The sequence below is a fragment of the Triturus cristatus genome, chromosome 5_1, assembly GCF_964204655.1.
Source record: "Triturus cristatus chromosome 5_1, aTriCri1.1, whole genome shotgun sequence".
NCBI lineage: Eukaryota > Metazoa > Chordata > Amphibia > Caudata > Salamandridae > Triturus > Triturus cristatus.
Window position 1 is genome coordinate 136,505,318 of NC_140587.1, and position 22,984 is coordinate 136,528,301.

The 22,984-nt window shown below is 46.0% G+C and overlaps 1 protein-coding gene across 5 annotated transcripts in view; it reads left to right on the forward strand.

Annotated features, from left to right (window-relative positions):
• LOC146830407 (microtubule-actin cross-linking factor 1, isoforms 6/7-like) overlaps positions 1–22,984 on the forward strand; it is a 456,496-nt gene that overhangs the window by 357,207 nt on the left and 76,305 nt on the right. For all 5 annotated transcript variants that reach the window (XM_085604595.1, XM_085604596.1, XM_085604592.1 and 2 more), the window contains one exon: positions 14,590–14,752. In XM_085604595.1, coding sequence (XP_085460721.1) covers positions 14,590–14,752 — 163 coding nt within the window. The remainder of the gene's footprint in view (positions 1–14,589; positions 14,753–22,984) is intronic.

Below are 22,984 nucleotides of genomic sequence, written 5' to 3' on the forward strand. Positions count from 1 at the left end.
GGCGTCTTGTGACAAATGTTCTCGGATTAATCTGAAGGCCGCCCGGGACCACAGGGCCATGCACTGTGCCACAATACATCTACAAAAGGCGCAAAAAGCCCAGTCTCATTTGAAGTTGAGGATGTGGACGCACTCTGGTTTCAGAGACTGATCCCATGAATGCTCTTCTTCTGGGCCATAGGCATCAGGTAAGTATACTAAGAAGACACATAAGAAGTCAAAGCACGGTTCCCCCTTGTCCTGGTACTCCCACCTCAAGGAGTCGCACAGCCCCAAAGGTACTGTAAAGTCTCTGTCTTCGACCTTGGAACCCATATTTGCCCTGATCCCAATTTAGTCAGAGTTCCTGGACCCATCAGCCTCACTTCAGCAGGGCCAGGCTTTTAAAGAGGCCATGTTGCACATTTTTGGCTTCCCACCTAGAGACTCTTTGGGCTCTATGGAACTGAAGAGGCACAGTCTGGGTGTGGAGGGATCTGCTGGCGATAGACTGAATATCGCCAGCAGATCCCTCCACAACCAGACTGCCTCTCTGGGGTCACCCTGATTCTGGGCCAACTGCTGCTCCGATGCCTCATACTTTGTATGACCGATGCTAGAGCCCTGAGTGCAGATACCACCAGTGACGTAACCAATGCCGGAGGAGGCGCTAATAGTCCTTTCTGAATTTGAAGCAGATCAGCTGCAACCTCTACCCTCCCGTCCCCTAGCTTATTCGGATTGCAAGACACATCCTTTGCATACCAGACTTTCAGACTCCGATGATTACCATGACAACAATTCTCAACTTTATGATCATGATAACCTCCTTGTGGACCAACAGGAACCCATTGGTCTTGATGCCTATCCCGACACTGGCCTCCATCCTCCTACACCTGACCTATCAACTGAATGAAGAGTCTGCCTCCTTCACCACAGTCATTCACTGAGCAGAAGTCCTCACCCTAGAAATGCCTATGATGGAGATAAATACACATTCTAATAGAGGTCCTGCTGTAAAGGCAGACCTCACAGGAACCCCTCCTGCTTTTTAATGAGGCACTGACGGACTCACTGCTGGGTTCCTGGGCACCATGCCCATCAGTCAATGAGCTAATAGCCAGAGGGCGCTGTCTTGCTATAAGAGACTTGGCTTTTCTCTTAAAGCACCAAACACTGCAGAGTAGTTGTCCACAGCTAGGGTAGGACAGTCAGGACCAGTGTGGTCCTTCAGTGCCATGCTGCACAGCCTTCTTAAGCAATGTAAAACAACCCTTCATGGGCATGCCATTTATGTCACACATCTCTTAGGAGACCAGGCAGACTCAGCCTTGGAGTGCCTTAACAAGAGCAATGCAACAGCTTCTCCCTTAGCCAGGCACTGCCTACATGGCAGTCCCCCAACACTTTTGCCTCTTTCGAGGCTTTGGAAGAATGTTTCTGCACAGGCCACGCCAAACCTTGCCTCCTCAGCAGCAAGCCAACTAAGCCTTTTGAGGCAGAGGTCAGGAATCCAGTTGCCAGCATCCATGTCACCAGGGGCAACATACTGCCCAGTCCCTGTGCCCTCCCTTATCTGACACTGCTAAACCACTTTAATTTTCTCTCAGTGGTGCACAGCTGACTGCTAGGAGGTTAGATCACCTATTACCTCCGTGGGTGGGTGAGCATCACATCAGGCAGATGGGTGTCTGAATTGTTCAGGATGGACACACCCTTCCCTTTATCTCCACCCCTCCAAACTTACCTCCTACACGACAAAGACTTCCAGAGGACCACTGTCCATTCTGTAGTGAGAGATTTAGGCTCTCTTGGACAGGGGAGCTTTACAAAAGTGTCCTTTTTTGTGTGGTCACTCCCACCTTTTTGCTATATTTTATTGCTTATTTTTAGGACTCTGCAGACTGGGACACTGATGTCCAGTGCCATTTGTATGTGCATGGACCCATAAAATCATGTTGACTTAGAATACACTTAATTGGCATTTTTTTTTTTTTTATTAAACATTTTATTAATCAAAAACAAACGTGAAGCAGCAGTACAGCACATGAATCTGAGTCTCATTCTGGAAAAGAAGCACTACAAGATTGCATCATATACAGTCACATGGAATCCCATTGTCAGCGTAGAACGCAATCATCGATCAGAGTTTGGCTTTGTACTACAGTCATTTACCACAAGTATAGAGCTTCCAGCATCTTATCTCCATCTATACTGACATTCTCAATGTCAGAGAGGTTCGCAACTCATTTGGAGCCGGTCCCGCCACAGTTCAAGTGTCGTGGATAGGCAAATGTCACCTCTGTACTTATTCCACCCACCCCATTTATGATCCCATTTCTTAGGGCAACCCCTGCTTTTAAAGATGTCTTTTTTGGCTATCATTGCTTTGTCCATATCTGCTGCCCAGTCGTGCACAGTAGGTGCAGCTCCCACCCCTCAGTGTTTCCCAACGTTGCGTTTAGCTATGATCCAAACCAGTGAGGCCCTACGTTTTCTCCATTTGGGTGAGGTCAGTGGCATCCCAAATATTAAGAAGACAGAGCTGTGGAGTGGCCTCCAAAGTCTTACCTCCCGCCCTTTGCACTTGCAGGGTAATATCATCCCAATATTTCTGTATCACGGGACAATCCCATATGACATGGAAGAAGGTCCCTATCTGTTGACAGTGTCTAAGGCACATCTGGTCATCTCTCCCACCTATTTTGGACAGAATCACTGTGTCTAGGTATACACGGTGAAGTACTTTCAATTGGATCAGGCGTAGACTCGTAGGAAATGTGAACTCCCTGGGAGAAGCCAGAGCATCTCGCCAGTCATCATCTTCTAGGTCGCCTAGATCAGCTTCCCAATTGTGCCGAAGGCATATCAAGGGGTCAGGGCGGTTGTTCAAATGTTTTTTGTATGTTAGTGATATGGCTTTTTTGTGCATAGGGACAGGTATTAATCTATCTTCTAACCGTGAAGCCTCAGGTATGGAGTCATCTTTGGGAAGTGTTGTTCCAAGGGCATGACTTATTTGTAAGTAACGGTAGGTTTCGGTCGGTGCAAGCTGATGTTTTTGCTGGAGTTCTGTGAATTTAGTCAACCTCCCTGAGACCAACATGTCTCCCACAGTTGAGATGCCGATAAGGTCCCACTTGTCGAACCCTGGACAAGTGGTGAGGCGACCCAGGCGTTCTGATTCCCAGAGTGGTGTGGCTCGTGTGATGGTATTGTGCCAGCCCATTTGTTTGTTAACCCTATGCCATGTCCCCACGGTACGCGCAGTGGGCCCTGTGAGGTTCAATTTCCGGGGATTCGAATATAGTGCCCTCTGGTATCCCCCATGCCCCATCAACCACCGATCAGTGCGGAAATTGGATAATTGTGGGTCCCGTGAGCCCATTTGTTAACTGCGACCAATAGAGATGCTTGGTAATAAAGCTTAATATCAGGTAGGGCGATGCCCCCATTGTACCATCCCGCCGTCTTTTGGTTGCTATACGTGGGGCTCAGCCATCTCATAGTAGCATACGCACTGTGCTTTCGATATTATTAAAGTATGTATTTGGGATCTTGTCTGGTGCATTTTGCAAAGCGTATAAAAAGCGCTGGAGCGCTAGCATCTTGAAAAGAGCTGCGCATCCCAGGAGGGCGAGGGGAGAGAGCGCCAGTGTTTGACATCAGCTCGGAGACGCGTCGGGGTCTCGAGCAGATTCGACTATTAAACGCGATATATACGCCGAGGTAGCTGAAGCCCCTCGGTGCCACGTGAATGTCATACCCTCGAGGGTTGGATGGTGGTGCTCCCCACAGTACATAGAGCTGGGACTTAGCCCAGTTGATAGTGTAGCCTGAATGGGTGCCAAATATATGAAATATGTGCAGGACCCGCCGGAGTGACCGCGATGGTGAGGCCATATATAAAAGAATATCATCTGCGTAAAGTGAAATATGGTCCTCGTTGTTCTCCGTCCACTTCAGGCCGCGGAGAAGTGGGTCTCACCTGATCCATACCGCGAGTGGCTCCAGTACCAAGGCGAACATCAGCGGCGAGAGAAGGCACCCCTGTCTGGTTCCTCTTCCCAATTGAAACGACCTGAAGGTGTGGTTGTTCACTACCACCTGAGCGATTGGGCAAGCGTACAATAATGTGATCCAGTTAATGAATTTAGGCCCAAAGCACATCCTCTCAAGTACTGCGAAGAGGAAGTCCCATTCGAAAGTGTCTAAAGCCATTGTGGCATCTAATGATGACAAAGCGGCATCCTCTCTAATCGTCTGATGTCTACCTAGGACCCCATGCAGTTGTCTCAAATTCAGGGCTGTATTCCGCCCAGCCATAAAGCCTGATTGGTCTGGATGTATCAGATATGATATGAGGGGGATAAGCCTGTTAGCCAGCAATTTAGCCAGTATTTTGGCTTCCACTGTTAGGAGTGAGATGGGATGGTAGGACTTGCACTCATCCGGCGGTTTGATGTGCTTATGGATCACCACTATGGAGGCCAGTCTGATATCTGCAGACAGTAACCCTTTTTGGAGACTTTTGGTATACATTTGTAATAGGTGGGGGGATATTTTATACACCATGGGCTTAAAAAATTCGATCAGAAGTCTGTTGGGTCACATAGCTTTGCCCGAGCGGACATTCTGTATAGCTACTTGGACTTCCAGATCAGTGAATTTGCTAACAAGGAAGTCCCTATTTTCTTGGGATAGGCGGTTAATGTTTACAGTTGAGAGCAGTTCAACCGTTGCGAGTGGCGGAGTGGCACACGTGGAGATATACACCGATGAAAAATGGGTGGCGAATGTTTCCGCTATATGTTGAGGATCTACGATTGCCTTCCCGTTGGGCCCACGTAGGAGGTGGACCCATCTCGACAGTTCCTTTTTTTCCAGCCAAGCAAGTAGTTTACCAGTCCTCTCCCCATGCTCATATATCCTGTGGCGGGTCATTTTTTATTTTGCTTTGGCAGCATCTGTGAGGAGTTGCTGGTAGTCAAGACGCACCGCCGCAAGTGTGTGTTACGCTTCCTGATCAGAAAGGAGTGCAAGTGCCCTCCCTCATGCTAGGACATCTGTCTCGAGCTCTGCTATACGCCTGACGAGTTCCTTTTTATGACTGACCATCAAGGCTAGGGCTCTGCCTTTTACCACTGCACCGAATGCACCCCACAGAATTTGGGCAGACGGGACCGACCCTACGTTTTCCTTAAAGTACAGTTTTGTTTCCTTCATTAGCGTCTTTTTGATTTGCGGTATCTTAAGGGCTCAGGGGTTTATGGTGAGAGTCTTACTTTGCGGGGACGCACCTATGGTTATGAGGATAGGTGAGTGAGGTGACTCGGAGAACTCATTGATGTCTTGTGTGTGAGTGAACATGTGATCGATGCATGATTGACTGTTGTGGACCCCAGAGTGGAAAGTAAATTGTACTGCGGAGGGGTTAAGCTGCCGCCAGTCATCAACAAGGCCCATGGTGGACAGAAACTCGGCGAGCTGAGATCCCCCGAGGGGATCCCTGCGTGGCGGGAGGCGATTCCTGGCACCGTCTAGCGCAAGATTAAAGTTTTCTCCCAACACCAATAGGCCAAGCGGGAGGTCGAGGAGAAGTGTTCCCAGGCCCTGCAACGCGAGGCTCTGCAGTCCAGGGGGGGCATAGACCGATATGACATTCAGTGTCTTCCCCTCCCACGTGCTGGTGAGCGCTACATCACTGCCGTAATCCTTGTTCCAGATCTTATGTATGATGTACGGGCAGCCTCTGCTTAGAAGTATCCCCGTTCCACGTGAACAGGACATAAACCCCGTGTGTGCAACTAATCGATATCCCCACCTATTTAAGGCTCCGCAAGAGTTGCCAATTAGATGCGTTTCTTGTAGAGGACTATGTTTGGTGTTTGCCGCTTCAGATATTGGAGGACTATACCCGGTTTGATTTTGTCCCCAAGGCCGTTAACGTTCCACGTGAGGAACCTAAGATCTATGTGTGGTCCCATTGGCATGTGGACACTTTACTTGAGCGGGATCGTAGCGAGGGGAACATGCTTAGGATTGGACTTTGGTGACACCATGGAAAGAAGGGTGTGCGACATATGCGTGTGGGAGTCCACTCGGTTCCAGCAGTTGCGGGCAGCCCAAGGAAGATGTGGGTTGGCGTCCCTAGTGACCTCGACCGCCTTGTGACGTAAGCAGGAATTGTGACCGGTAGTGCTGTAAAAATAAATTCTGCTGCATAAAATAAACAAAACTCCTCAACAAACCCTCCTCCCCCCAGGTTGTGACGTGGCAGATCTACTTGCCCAGAGTGTTCTTGGAAATACATTGCGAAATATATCACTACCATCACAGAAAAACTAAATTCAAAACAATTGAAACAAACCCCCCTCCCACCAAGACCCACCCCCCACCCTGCACAACATGCACAAAACCACCCGCCACCCCAAACTTGTAGAGTGTCTTTTGCCCACCCTCAACAGTATTGGGAACGTGATCCAACCCCACTCCCTGGGTTAATTGGCATATTTAACTTACCTCTATGTCCCTAGTATATAGCACAAAATGTACCACGGGCTTGTGTGTTAAATAACAGATAAAGACTTCTAACCACAGATTCCGTACCATAGAATAATCCCCAGACATCAGGCTAGATCCATACATTTTTCATGAGCAGTAGTCTGAGAAATTCAGACCCAGGAGACTGGATGGTAGCGTTGTACTTTCAGGACACCTATTTCCCCATTCCTGTCCTGCCCACAGACATTACATGTTGTTCACGATGGGCGACAAGCACTTTCAGTTTGCTATGCTTGCTTTTGGCCTTATCAGTGCCCCTCGGGTGTTCACCAAGGTGATGGCGGTGGTTGCAGCTCATCTCTGGGGTGGAAAGAGGCGAAACCAAGCCAGTTCCAGTCTTTCCATACTTGGACGATTGGCAGTTGAAGGTGGGCTCACTCCAGGCTGTCGTCTCCCATCTCCTGACTTCGGCGAACCTCCTGTACGTGCTTGGCTTCACTATCAACATGCCGAAGTCACACTAGATCCCTTCCCAGACTTCCCTTTCATCTGAGCTGTTGTGGACACTGTAGAGTTTCAGGTGCATCCTCCCAAGCGGCGAGTCCAAAATATTCAGGCTATGATACCGATGTTCCAACCTCTATCCTGCATTTTGGTGAAACTGACTCTGAGGCTGTTGGCCTCATGACCTCTTGAATCCTACTTGTGATGCATGCCCATTAGGATATGGGGGCTCTGCAGTGGGACCTGAATTTCTAGTGGGTGCAGCATCAGGGGAATCTCTCTGACAGGGTCCAGATCTTGGAGGGCATTCCAAAGATCTTCAGTGGGGGCTGATTGGGTCAGCGGCAGAGCCCTCTTCCTTCCCAGACCAGAACTAACAGTAGTGACAGACGCGTCACTCATGGGATGGGGAAGCCATCTGGAAGAGGTGGAGATCAGAGAAGACTGCTCTCCGGTGTAATCCAGACTACATATCAGTCGGTTGGCGCTCCAAGCGATGCAGCTGGCATTAAAATCTTTCTAACCTTCATGAAGAAAAGGCAAGTACAGGTGTTCACGGACAAGACCACTGCCTTGTGGTACTGCAACAAACGGGGTGGTGTAGGGTCATGGACCCTATACCAAGAGGCCTTGCATCTCAGGACATATCCCTGGTGGTTCAACATCAGGCAGGTTATCTGAACACCAGAGCAGACAAACTCAGCCAAAGATGCCTAGTGGATCACAAATGGCTTCTCCATCCGGAGGTGGTGCAAAGTCTTTCAGCAATAGGGAGAGCTTTGGTTAGATCTGTTCACCACTCCTGGGCACGCGCAAAGTCAGCAAAGCTGTGCACTGGAGTTTCCTAGGCGGCTATCGCTCAGCGATGCTTTTCATCTCGACTGGAGCACTGGCCTCCTATATGTCTTTCCGCCAATACCACTCCAGCCCAGAGTTCTCAAGAAGATCAGGAACGACCGGGCCCAATTCATCCATGTTGCTTCCTGACTGGGCTTAGAGAGTCTGGTATCCCGAGCTGTTGAGCATGTCCACCAGTCCTTTGATCAGACTGCCCCTTTGGGAGGATCTACTGTTGCAGCAGAAGGGGAGGGTTCTGCCTTTATGCGTGCAGATTGAGTGGTGAAAGTTGAAAGCTTTTGACCTATCGCCCGAAGTTTGCAATGTTATCTTGGCAGCTCGGCGTCCCTCCACCAAGATGGAATACGCCGGCCATAGGAGCAAGTTTGTGGCATGGGTACTGACAAACCGGTTGACCCCTTATCTGCATCCCTTTCCCAAGTTCTTTTGTTTATCCTTACCCTGGCCCAGTAGCGCTCTGCATTGGGCACGTTGAACGGTTATTTGTCTGCTAACTCCGCTTTTCTGTGACTGCCAAATCAGCCTTCCCTTTTCAAGTCCCCTATTGTAAATAGGTTGCTTAAAGGTCTTCAACTCCTGTTTCCTTCAGCTCCCTTCATTATACCTCAATGGCACCTCAATGTGGTTCTTATTTTCCTGATGTGCTCTCCCATTGAGCTGCTTCAGTAACTGCCCCTTTAGGCTTCTCACCATCAAGATGGCCTTACTGGTGGCAATTACATCTGCCTGGAGGGTGAGTGAAGTGAAGGCGTTGTCATCTCAGCCTCCGTACATTTCCTCCTTCAAAGACAAACCAGTCCTTTGGACTCGAGCATCCTTCTTGCCGAAGATAGTCACTCCGTTCCACATAGGCCAGTCTATAACCTTGCCTATCTTTTATGCTCTGCCTCATCCCTCTAAAAAGAGAAGAGATTCCTCTGTATGAACACAAAAGGAGTGTTGGTATTCTACCTTTCCCACCAACTACTGTTCTGGGGCGGGCAATCCACTCTTTTGGGCTTGTCAGAACCAAGAAAGGGAAGGCCTAGCAGAAATGAACCATTTGCCAAGGGCTCGTGCTCTGCATTAAGATCTGCTACGCATTGGCCAAGAAGCAACACTCGACCTGACGTGACATCCAGGATGGGACTTAAAAGACACAGAGCCACACCACACAACTTATCGACCAGTAAGGAGATTCCTGAGGAAATTCTCCAGATCCAGTCACAATGTGAGGAATCTGAGGTTAGACAAAGTATCCTTCCGAAATAGTGTTACGGAAGGTAAGTAGCTTGTGCTTTCAAGCCACAGAGTCCGAGGATAACTTGCTATTCTATTCTATTCTTATGTTCAAGGAGGACCCTATGATACAAAATGAAAGTTACTTCTCTTCCAGTGGACCCTCATCAATAGTCCTAAGCACTGAATTATACCGCCCATATCCTGGAGCACTTTTAAAAATGCTCACATATATATATATATATATATATATATATATATATATATATATATATATATATATATATATATATATATATATATATATATATATATATATATATAAAACAACCTTTGCACATAGTACCTTACATGTGTCTGCAGCCTAAAGAAAATCTAAAAATGGCCAGATTACATTGAATTTTCATTTTATTAAAGGCATAGACATGTGTCTGTAATAAAAAATTACCATCGAAAATCTTTCACAAACCTTTTTTTTTTAAATGAAAATGAAATGGAACATGAGACCAAGTTAGCCAATAGGCTACTATTCAAATCATTGTAGAGAAAAATTGGCACTGTGCCTTTAAGGACCCCACATTACCCCTGGTGTCCCATCGTGCCTCACAGGTGACAGTTAGATCAGTCCATTTTTCTGGCTTCTAGAGAGAGGATCCCGGTGCACTGACAGCTGCTTTTTTGGCCAAAAACGTAAACTCTTTCCAAAACCTTTCTTTTGGACAGTCATTTTACATTTTTTAGCACCTAGAGTGCAGGTAGGTCTTTTTCGGACGGAAAATAAATTTTCTTGTCAAAAAATGCTTTCACTTACTGTGAGGTTTCCTTCCTGTGGGAAGAAAAAAGCTCAGACAGATCCTCACTGTATTGCTTGCCTCCCAGAAACTCATCCTGAGACTTATAGTCACTGTCAAAAGATTTCCAAGCGAACTCTAAAGGAAAGAGAAAATCTGGCTGCATGGCCTCCAGGAAGGAAGGCAATATACACCAGATGGCTCATCAAGAGGCCTTGGGGAAGTTCAATCTTCTTCCAAAACGCCCTACTCTTACTCAAAGGAATTGCGCAGAGGGGGATCCATGGAGAGATATTAGCATTATCATAAGAGAAGACGTTCCCGGTCGGCATTGAGAAGTATGACGCTGACGACAGAACAGCTACTGGTGTGCTGGCCGTCAACAGGTACGCTGTTGAAAACATCAACAAAGATGACATCGAAATACCACTCATCATCAAAACCTCCTTGGTATTTGCCATCAAAGCATACGTTGACGTCAAAGACACCATCAGCAGTCAACCGCTTGAAAATATCATATACAGTCATACGGGACATGGCACACAGGGATGTGTGACATGTGTTTTCACTTTTGTCTCAACCAAGACATGCAGCTTGCACTGGCCGTCATGCATGTGCTTGGTGAGGGGTCCCTTTGGCTGGCACAATTCATGCTGCAGCCCTTATAGACCCTCTTTAGCACCTCAGGCCCTTGGGACCAGGGTACCATTTACTAGGGAATTACAGAGGGTTCTAAAGGTTTTGCCAATTGGGGAAACAATTTTGCAGTTTTGGGAAAGAGCTCTGGCACTGGGGACCTGGTTAGCAGGAACCCAGTGCACTATCCGTAGAAATCACATCATGTACCAGGCAAAATGTGTGGGTGACATTGTCAAAAAGGGTTCTTCCTACAAAGGTTACCAGTGCTTCCTCCTGGTTCGGAAGGTATGACAGATTTCTATGGGATTCATTATATAGATTTATGGAGAAAAACCCAAAAGAAGTCAGGCAAGAATTTCAAGACATCTTAGATGGAGGTGGCCTGGTGGCGAACCAGATAATAAGTGCAGCAGCTGACACAGCTGATCTGGCTGCTCATGGATATTGTCATGGGATCGGTGCACATTGATCATCTTGGATCAGACTAACCGGACTCAAACCAGAGGTGCAACTTCAAATTCTGAATTTTACATTTTCAGGAAACACACTCTTTGGGTCTCATGCAGTCAACAACATGTTCCAAATGAAAACCGAGCTAGAAACCTTGAAGTCTGTTGGTCTGAAGAAGTGGAAAGAATACCATAGGAGATACAAACCCTATGATGGGAGATATTTTCCTCAATGTTCAAACCAGTCACTGGTCTCACCAACAGCTGCATCCAAACTGTATTACCTTTGAAAACCATTAAGAGCTAGGGGAACCCAGCAACAGTCTACATCTACGAGAAAAACTTCTGGCTAAACGAGGAACCGTTCATCACTCCGGTCAGTTGGGGGAGGAAAGTGGGGAGTATTTTTAGATGTTTAGTAAAGTGGTGTCTAATATCAACAGACAAGTGAGTCTTGAATATTGTTCCGAATTGATATTCTCTTCAATTCAGTTCTCCATCTTCTTCAGTACCACAATCCAAAACTTCAGCATATCAGAAAGACCTACTACAAAAGGAAGTCAAATCTATTGCAAAACCATGCTATGGAGGAGGTTCCTCGTCGTCAGAGAGGTTTGGGAATTTATCCCTAATTTATTCTTGTGCAGAAAAAAGGACCACAAAAAGAATTCAGACTCATTCTTGATCTTCGAGTACTAAACAATTACATAACGAAAGAAAAATTCAGAATGTTGGCATTACACCAGATCTACATTCAACTACACCAAGTTGGCTGGATGTGTTCAAAAGACCTCCAAGATGCCTACTTTAAATATCAGCAAAACAGCGAACGTTCCTTCAATTCATAGTAGGTTCTTAACATTGCCAGTGCAAAGTCTTGCCTTTCGGACTAAGATCAGCTCCTCGAACATTTGCAAAATGTATGCCCATCGTCGCATCCCATCTAAGGAAACAAAAGATATTCGCCTATCCTTACCTGATGACTGTTTAATATAAGGCATATCCGCAACGGAGATAAAGAAACATTTCCAGTTTTGCCTCAAGAGACTAACCAATCTGGTTCTTCAAGCAAACCTCAGTAAGTCTATAACCTACCCAGTTCAGAAGCTACAATACCTCATAGCAGTGCTAGATACCCTGATTGCAAAAGTGTATCCTTCAGAGGAGAAGTTATTGTCAATCAATCTGAAGTGTCACAATCTTTTATGTACTCGTCATCCCATGGTGAGACAGATTGCATCCCTATTGGATTCAATGGCCTCTTGCATCTTTCTAGTTCCACATGCAAGACTTCACATCAGGCCCTTGCAACAATGCCTAGAAGATCAGTGGAATCAGTTCTCAGACCACTGGGAAAAGAAACCAACCCTCTCAGTATGCAATTCAATCTCTTCCGTGGTGGAAGCAACCGGAGAACCTGTTAGTAGGAGTACCATTCCATCAGAATCTGCCAGCTCGAAACTTGATCATAGATACCTCTCTCCAGGGATGGGGAGCTCATATGGGACACATACAAACCCAAGGGGTATGGTTGGGTGAAGAAAAAACTTGTCACATTAATCTTCTTGAATTGAGAGCTGTTCATCTGGCCACAAAGCCTTTCTTTCCATCAATAACAGCGAACTCCCCTCTTGTTTGGACCAACAATGCAAAAACAATGCATTACTTGAACAAGAAAGGAGGAACTCACTCTCGACTCCTATCTCTCGATGGTCAAGTCATATGGAAATGGTTAATAGCCAAGAACTTAACCATAACAGCTATTCATTTTCCAGGGGTTCAGAACGTAAAGGCAGATTCACTCAGCCAAGTATTTCAGGAAAATCACTGGGTTCTAAATGATGAGGTCTTACAAGGCATTTTCAAGACTGGTACTATCCGTAATTAGATTTGTTTGCGGACGTAAGCAACAAAAAATCCAGATTCTTCCAACCAGGGTTGAAAACGAATGCCCTTTTGATAGACTGGTCTCTACGCATTTCCCATAGTTCCTCTCATACCAACAGTTCTCATCAAGTTCTAAAAGTCCAAAACTAGGATGATAACGATAGCACTGGAATGGCCTCGTCAGTAGTTGTTCACTTGTCTTTTCTACCTGTCAGAATGACCACAGAATGATGTGGTACCCAAACAAACAATGGGGAGTAGCATCTCAACTCCTTTGTGTAAATGGATTGCGGTTGTGGTTTTGGACACACCGCCAAGGGATTTGGTTAACAGCGAATCAACTGGTGGTGTCTCTGAATGTCAGAGCCAACAGCTGCAGACAGCGTATTTTGCACACCACAGTTAGCGTTTTCTGCTGCATGTAGTCCAAGATATCTTCACCAAGTAGAGTGCTCCTCAGGTGGACTTGTTTGTCACCTCGGAAAATGCTCAGTGCCAGCAGTTCTGCGCCCTTAGGGGAGCCGTATAAGTTGTTGTCCCCCATACCCTTGATTGCTCGAGTTCTGAGGAAGGTTCACCAAGACCAGGCCCAAATCATTGTTCAACCAGATTGGTTGAGGAGGGTGTGCTATACGGACCTTCTTCTCTTCTCCCTCTGTTAGCTGCTCCGACTGCCATCCAGGGCACACCTCCGATGGGATGGTGCTGATCCATAATTTCAGAGACATCCACATTCATGTCTGAAGATTGAGCAGGGACCTCTAAGCTGGTTTTAGCTGCCACCGAAGGTGGTGAATGGCATCCTGCAGCTCATCACCCCTCCATGAAATTTCAGACTGTAAATTTGCTTCCTTATTTTGAAATATTCTTGAAGTTACAGAAACTTTTATATCTAGCATTCCGTTAATGGGGTAGGAAAATGATAGCCTGCAAAACAATGGCAATTGGGAACGTGGAATAACGTTGTGGGAATTTAAATGCATTCCTAATCACTTTCCCATCTTTTTGTATATGACGTAACTTCAGCCCTGAAGATATTTAGAGCTTGGGTAGGAAAGTGCACCACCCACTCCCATAGTTGCAAATGGGTGTAAAGTAGGAGGAAGGCATTTCCCTATAGGAAAGATGGATTTACCACATGAACAAAAAAGGGGGAAACAAATGCGTAAATGCTGCAGTTACTCCCTAGTCCTGTGGATTGTCTTCACTGTAAGCTTTCTGTAAGAGAGTAGAATGCCTGATGTTCTGGTTCATTTAGGTGTCTAAGGTGTACTCTTTGGATTTCTGTGGATCCTGCAATTGGAAAAACTAGTCACAAAACCCTAATGAAAATCTAAAATGCCCAGGTTTTCTCTTTTTGCTTCTTGATTTTGGGAATAAGACCCCTTAAGGCCACCACCAACAACATGCACCCAGGACCTTTGAGTCTTTCACACTGTTCATAGTGCCTCTGTGGGGGTACAAAGGGAGGTCTTCCACTTCCAAGGAGATGGCATTGGAAAGGTGAATCCAAGAAAATGCATAGTTTTTCATGTTAATAGGTATGTTTCAGAGGTGATGCTCTCTCTGCAAATTCTTCCATTTACATGTGGTAGATTTGTGCTATGCTGTACAAATAATCATAATTGTTTTAAATCTTTGTGTTCAGCGAGTTCTTGTGCAGGCTCAGAATATCATGTAAAAGTGTGGGATTTGTTTGAGATAGACACGTGTGTGCTCCGACCCATAGAATGTTAATAAATTCATTTGTATTTCTGCAGGTGGAGGAGTTTTCACGTTTTGATTTTGCTGTCTGGAGGAAACGTTACATGCAGTGGATCAGCCACATGAAATCCCGCATCCTGGATGTGTTCCGTGGCATTGACCGGGACCAGGATGGGAGAATCAGCCAGCAGGAATTCGTGGATAGTGTCCTCACCTCCAGTAAGTAACAGCAAGAGCCCACTTGTGAGCATCCTTTATTTAACAAATAGGGGCTCACTGAGTCAACTGCTCTTTTAAACTAAAAACAAGTTGTGAATTAACCAAAATGGTTTCAAAGTTATGTTTCAAGGACACTACAATTTTCCTCGTAGTAAAATCCTGGCCAACTTTGGGCATCTGATGAATAAATGTGTGCTTCTTTCTCCATTCTCCAAGATCAAACGCTCTCAGCTTTGCAATATTTTGGGTCACAAACACACCTCTCTCCCTTCCCTAACCAGATCTCACATTGATGACAGATGTCACTTCTGGGATGGGGCAGCCATCTGGGAGGGGTGGAGATCAAAAGACTGGTCTATGGTGGACTCCATATCAACTTGCTGGAGCTCAGAGCGATTCGTTTGGCATTGAAAGCCTTCCTTCCTTCCATCAAGAGGAAGCTAGTGCAAGTGTTCACGGACAACACTACCGCCATGTGGTATTGCAACGAGCGGGGTGGGGTCGTAGATGCTTTGTCAAGAGGCCATGTGTCTCTGGACTTGGCTGGAACAGCAGGGCATATCCCTGGTAGTTCACCACCTGGCAGGTTCTTTGAACGCTAGGGCAGACAAACTCAGTTGTTGATGCCTAGCGGTTCACAAATGGCGTCTCCATTCAGAGGTAGTGCAAGGTCTCTTTCAGCAATGGGGAGAGCCTTGGTTAGATCTGTTCACTTCCACCAAGAATGCACAATATCAGCAGATTTGTGCGCTGTAGTTCCCAAGGCGGTTCTCGCTCTGGGACACTTTTCATCTAGAGTGGCAATCAGATCTCCTGTACTCCTGGCCACGGAGAGTCTGGCATTCTGAGCTTCTCTAATTGAGCATCGATCCTCCGATCTTCTGTCGCAGTGACACCGCACTCCTTTAGCCTCTGTATCAAGAAGCCATGGGAGATGGTGTCAAAAGCTGCACTCAGATCAAGTAGTATTAGGGCTGAGGTATGACCTTCATCTTAACTCTGTCTCAGAGTTTCCCCTGCAAGTAGTCGAGCTGACTCGGTGGAATGGTCTGCCCTAATTCCCGATTGGGAGGAATGGAGCAAATCATTGGCTTCCATGAAGCATGTTAGTTAATTGACATGTTTTTCAAGGATGTTCGCAAAAAAGAGCAGAAGATAGATGGGTCTCAGATTTTTCAGGATCGTTGGATCTAGTGAGAGTTTCTTATGAGTAGGGAGCACCGTTGCATGCTTCCATTTCTTGGGGACTTGTCCTAAGTTCAGAGACATAGTGATTAGCTGCTCAAGATGAGGAAGGATAGAGGTCATGTCTAGACTCAGTATTCTGGGCAGCGTTGGGCCAAGAGGAGAACCAGTTTTTATTTGTAAGAAAAGAGCTTGTAGCTCGTCAAGGGAATGGCAGGCAAAACTGATCAGCCCACCAAGGTTGGTGATATCTTCTCTAGTGGCTAGTAGGTCACAATCCTTCTCAGCCTCCGTTGGGAATGTGTCATATATCTTAGACGCTTTTGAAGCAAAGAAAGTGGCAATATTATTACAGTTTTCTGTGGGAGGAATTACTGTTATAGACACACGCTCAAGAGAGGATAATGAATTGAGTATAGAGAAGAGTTCTTTAGATGATGTGTCCGCACTATCAATTATCTGTGCATAGACCTCTCTGCGAGTGCTTCTGATGAGCTTATGGTAGTGTTTAAGTGCAAGTTTGGGGCAAGAATGCCTAATCGGGCTGTAGTCTTTTCTCCAGTCACGTTTAAGGCATTTGCATTGTTTTCTTGGTGCCAGGTGCTGAGTGGGAGGTTCTTGGTTGACGTCTGGGAGCGAGGGGGGCTATATCATCTAAGGCTGCATTCATCCATCCATCTAAATTGTTCTCGCTAAATCCATGTCCTCCCCTAAGGCAGGATTATTGACTGCCAAAGCCTCCATGAAGGTCTCCGAATCAATTTAGGCCCATTTTCTAGATCAGACCATCTGATAGTTAATACCACAGAGGGTGGATTTAGGAAGTGAAAAAGAAATCATGTAATGGACTGACCAGGGAATAGTGATGGGAGTTTCCACCAGAAGTGAGGGAAAGTTAGAAAAGATGGGGTCCAAAGTATGGCCTTTAACATGTGTGGGTCCCGAAACTCGTTGAAAGAGAGGAAGTGTCTCTGGGTCTCTAATAAAGGATCTCGCCGGTCGCAGGAACTTTCCTCAAAGTGGAGGTTAAGATCACCTAAGATGATCATCTTGTTGTGGTGTAGAGCAAGTTGGGCAATAGTATCTGGGAGTGTCAATGTGAATTTAGCTGCTGAACCGGGAGTGGGGGGCGATGGATAAAAAGTTCTGCTAGCGTACAATTGCTCGAGAATGTTAGCAAGAAGTTAGCTGCCTCACACTCTGCTATATCCATCTCGCTGAAAGAGCACTTTATAGTTAGTTTAAAAATGATTGCAATGCCTCCACCTCTCAGAGTAGAGCAGTCGTGTGTTAAGATATCGTAGCCTGTTGGTAGAGCATCTAGAATGTCAGGGGCGGAGGATTCTGTGAGCCAAGTTTCCATGAGAAATAGGGCATCCCGTTGTTTATCACTAAGGATGTCAAAGATTTCATGATTGTGTTTCGGTAGAGAGCGGACGTTTATGGTGAGGCAGCCTATTAGACCTGTGGGTGTAGGACTGCACTTCCTGGGACCACCCGCAAGAAGGCCAGCGGTGTAACCGCAGGAGTTGCATTTAAGATGAGAGCCACCTACCTCAATAGAATTACAGCAGTCCCTCTGTAGAGCTGGAGCTAGTTTCTTTAGATCCAGGGCGGAGTAACACACACTCTGGGGGTTAAAACAGGCAGGGGTTCTGGCCCCAAGCCCCGTACGGGCACAAGTGGGCTTGCCTTTGGCGCACCGGCAGTGCATATGTGCATAGTGAAGTAGGCCACCCCAGAAGGGCCATGTCAGTTATCCAGCCAATATGGATGGGGGGGATGAGGCGGGGGCAAAGCAAACACTAACTGGGGGCCCGACAACCCCAAGCGCATCAGGAGAGCTTCCTCCCCTGCACAGTGCTACTGGTAAAGAAAAAAATTTGCTAAAATAATAATGGCAACTAAAAGGTGAGAAAAATAAATCCTGCACTAAGCGAAACAGAGGGTGGCCTGGAATCTCCCTGCACTTCTAAGTCCTTACAGGGAAAATAATCACATGTTCTAAAGCAGAGAGGAGCCAGGCATCTCCCTGCACTAGAAGTTCTACAAGCAAAAGAAATATATGGTAAAAAAAAATGGTAGGTAAAACAATACACTCCAGACCGAGTAATAGGTCACAATCCAAAGGGGGTAGAGGTCAGGTCCTCTTTCCTTCCGAAAGTGGTAACACCATTTCATGTGGGGCAATCTGTCACCTTGCCCACTTTCTGTGCTCCGTCGTTCTACCATGACCGTACTAAAGAATTCCTGGTGGACGACCAACTCTTCGTGGGTTACGTTGGGGCAAAGAAAGGTTGTGCTGTGCCGAAGAGCCCTATCCCGTGATGGGTCGTCCTCTGCATCAAGATTTGCTACGTTCTGCCAAAGAAACAGCCCACTGAAGACTTAAGAGCACATTCCACCAGAGCTAAGACTGCTACCACAATGATGCAATGTAGTGTTCCAGCCCTCGACATATGTCAGGAAGCAATGTGGGCACCCCTGTACATGTTTACCAAGCATTTCTGCCTTGATGGTCAAGTTTGCAGGGAAGACCTCTTTTGCCGTTCTGTTTTGCAGGACTTTCTGGTCTAAACCTGTCTGCAGTCCCTCATCTGGGAATGGTATTGCTTGGGTATCTATTCAAAGGTAAGGAATTTGCGGCTAAATGTCCCTATCAGATGGACAAGTTACTTACCTTTGGTAACGCCTTATCTGGTAGAAACATGATCTAGCCACAGATTCCCTACCGACCCACCCATCCTACCCACACTGAGGACATGTTTCTAAGGTCAGGGCTGATCCCTTTTTAGGGCCCTAGTTGTTAAAACACACCAATGTCAGTGCACTTCATTGCTCCGCGCTTCTGGCTTGGAAAGTCGGGAAAAATAACTGATCTCAGCGTGCCGAGGTGTTGCCTATATAGGTGACGCGGACGTCACTCAAGCACAGACGACGTCACATGGAGCTGACCGACGCCACCTACCAGCGCGCAGTGATATTGCTTGTAGAAAAATCTTCCGGATCCAGTCTGACTCCTGGGAAATTCAAAGGTAAAGAATCTGTGTATAGATCATATCTCTACCAGATATGCCATTAGCGAAGGTAAGTAGCTTGTCCGTCAGTTGTAAGTCCCAGGAACCTCTTAGTGTTTGATACCCTAGTACATAATCGGTATCTAAACCATCATCGCTGGTCATCATTCTGAGTTCTTCAGTTTCTACCACTCAGCCTTCTCCGTAACCTTCATAGTCACAACCAGTTTCTCCAGCGACTCCTCTGCCTCTTCCATCTACTACTCCTCTGTCTTCACTGCCTTCTCTTCCTCTTTTAGTGCTTTCATGGTCTCGACCTTCATCACAACACCCTGTAGCACTAAGGCGATCCAAGTCTCCTCCACCTAGATCTGAATCTTGTCATAGATCAAGACTGATATCAAGACACCACTCTTGTCCCTCTAGATACACCTCCTTTTCTAGATATTCTTCTAAATGGAGGCATTGGTCTAGAACATGTTTTTTCTCGACATCAATAATGTTGTCTGATTTACTTTCCTTCAGCAAGATTCTCCCTTGTTGATTATACCAACATATTTCAGGAGGTGCTCATCTAGGGAGCTAACAGATTGAACATCCCTCTAACAGCTGTTACAGCTACCACGTCAGTAATTTTTGAGTCACTTCACCAGAGTCCATCCTCAAGACGGCTGCTTCCACTAGTTTTAGGCCTATTAGAACAGGCTATGGAATTATTCCTTATGCATGCTTCAGCTAAAGCTGTGCCATCCAGGCTCCAAATGTAGTACAGGCGTGCTGATCAAAATTCTCTTTTTCTCTGTACAGATCATGTATCTGATTCTGTGGTAGTCCTGGCAGAAAAAAAAGGCTCATGCAAGTTATCCCTCATCTACGATTGCACCAGATAAAGAAAGCAGAAAACTTGATTCTGTGTGACCAAGGGCATGTGGTACAGTGGTCACTAATGTGAAGTCAGCAAGTGCTACTGCCCTTCTATGCTGATAAGAGCAGTCTACATAGGACTCCCCACAAGAGATTGTTGACGATCAACAAAGAGGTCACAGAGAAAACTTCAGTAAGATATTGAATGATAATGATAGTTTCCAGTCAAGTTATCAGTGTAGTTGTTGACTAATCTCTGTTGGCTACACATGGATACTGTCGTAGCTTGGCCTTAAGGAGACATTATTGGCTAAGACAGCCTTCAAGCCAGAATCCCAACAAAGAATCCTCAATTATCTTTCTCCGGCATGCCTTTATTTGGAAGTGATGCAGACGTCGGAATAGCTTGTATGAAACCTGAAATGGTGACCTTGAAAGCTGTTGGTTTTTGAGAAACCAAAAGAAGAAAGGAAACATTCCTCCCCACCTTACGGTAGGCGATACTACCTACAGAGGGTTCATACCACTAAGTGGTCCCAAACAGCAGTATCATCAACCTTTCCACCAACAGAGATGCCAACCGAAAGGTAGAGGAGGTTACCAATTGCCTGCAGCAGGAAATCCTCCTGCAGCGACAAAACAATGAGTTCTCTACTTCCCCCTCTTCCGTTACTGACTCTGGTTGCGGGAAGCATTTCCAATTGTATGGAAAAGTGGAGTTCCATCACAAAAGACACATGGGTACTGATTATTTTACAGAATGGCTACTGTCTAAAATTCATCCATCTTCCACCAGCAATACCATCAAAGACGTTGTCCACTCAATATCTGGAAAGGCTTCACCAAGAAGTAAATGTGCTCCTGCAGAAGCTAGCTGTGGAGATTGCACCTCTTTCTCAGTAAGGATTGGGAATTAATTCTTGTTGTATTTTTGATAAAGTTCCAAGGAACAAATTCAGACCCATTTACAATGTGAAACTGATAAACAAATGTATGTGGAAGGAAACCTCCAGGACGCGGACATTACAGCAGATTTTCCTGCATATTCATCAAGGGGCTAGGATAAGCTCCATATGCATTCTTCCATGTACCAATAGCCAAGAAACCATGCAAGTTCCTGAGGTTTGTGGTCAACGGCAATCACTACCAGTAGAAAGTCCTTCCGTTTGGCCCGAAAATCTGCCCCAAGGACATTCAAAAAGTGCATGGCTGTCATTGCAGTGAATCTCAGGAGACGGAAAATCTTTGTCTAGCTGTATCTAGATGACTGGCTGATTAAGGCGCCAGCATATCAGCAAGCTCATCAACATTTCCAGAGGACTGTCTCTACTCTGTCACTCAATCAGCATCATCCCTGTGCCGTCTTCCCTATTTAGGAGCTCTTTTGGATACCTTAAAAGCAAGAGTGTATCCTTCAGAGGCAAGACTGTTATCTAAACATCCGAAATGCCGCAATTTGTTAAAAGCCACTCATTCGATGAGGCAGGTTTAATCTCTATTGGGCTCTATGGCATCATGCATCTTTCTGGTCCTGGATACCCACCTACATATGAGACCATTACAGGAATATCTGAAGTCAGTTCTCAGACATTTGGGAAGACAAGATCACTCTTTCCCTCAGTGTAGCACAATCTGTCAAGTGGTGGTGTCATCCGTAGAATCTCCTCAGTATTGACCGATGCCCCCCTCACAGGTTGGGGTGTGCACATGAATCGCCTGCAAATTCCGGGAGCTTGGTAAGATGCCACATCAGTCTGCTGGAGCAGAGTGCTATAATCTGTCTCCGCAGTCTTTCCTACCCTCCTTCAGGACAGATTTTGTCCTTGTGGAAAACAGAACTATGTACTCTGAAGAAGCAGGGGGAAAAACGATCCAGACCCTGGTCGCTAGAAGCTCAAACCATCTGAAATTGGTTATTAGCCAGAGACCTGAGGATCACTGCTGCCCATCTCCAGGTGAAATCCGAGTGAAGTCCCTCAGTAGGTCAATCCATGAAAACCACAAGTTAGTCCTCAACATGTCCATCATTCACAACGTCTTCTGCGGTTGGGGTTTCGTTCAGTTAGATCTCAACACTACCAAAGAGAACTAAAAATGTACTGATTTCTGCTTGTGTTTCTACCAACCAGGGACTCATGGGAATGCCCCATGGATCGGAAACTTTTGCTCCGCTTTTCTCTCAATACACCCAACCGGGCATAAATCATTAAGCTGTCCTAATCGAAAGCCAGAATGATTTAATAACTCTGCTGTGGCCATGTCATTGGTGGTTCACAGACCCAATTTATATGTCGGAAAAACTACACAGGAAACTGCTGTGCAGACCAGACCTTCTCCTCAAGTTTGGAGGCCAGGTAATACATGCCAGCCTACCATCTTTGAGTTTGACATCCTGGCTCCTGAACACATTCGATATGGACACTTGAGCCTTCCACAGGATTGTATGAACATTCTAAGAGAAACTAAACATACATCTACAAGAGCTTCCTACTACTTCAGATCGTAACGATTCTGTATTTGGTGTTCTAACAACAACTTTCATCCAACCACCTGCCAAGAAGAGGTTTTACTGCTATATTTGGCCATAGGAGGGTTTCCCTACCCTCTCATTGGCCGTAGAGAATGGTGTTCTATTTTGACACAGAACTTTCTTTAACATTTCAGATCAGCAAACTCACCCCACATGTTTTTCGCTTCTAAAAATGCTTTGGAAGGTCAAAACCATTACATGACCACTGGTGGTTTAGGTGGTGATTCTAAGTAGATTAGACTATGGTAACAGCTTATTTATAGGCTCCTCTTATTCTCTGCTCAAAATGTTATATAGGATCTAGACTGACATGGCTCATTCGGCCGTAGCGCTCCCATATCTCTCGTCAACCACTGATGCTTTATACAAATTGCACTGGCTCCCAGTGCTTAAAAGAGTTGTTTTTAAATTACTCTGTCTAGTGAACAAAGCTATTTATGGAATGGGGCCTCCTTCCTTCAGTATTCTCTTTGATTTAGATTGCATTCTTCGGACGCTAATCTTCTGGTGGTGCCAAAATTCAACTGATCCTAAACAGGAGGAAGCTCTTTGTTATCCATATATATCATCTGAGGAATAATCTTCCCTTCTCCCTCTGCTCCATCGCTCAACTGCTGCATGTTAGACTTGATAGTC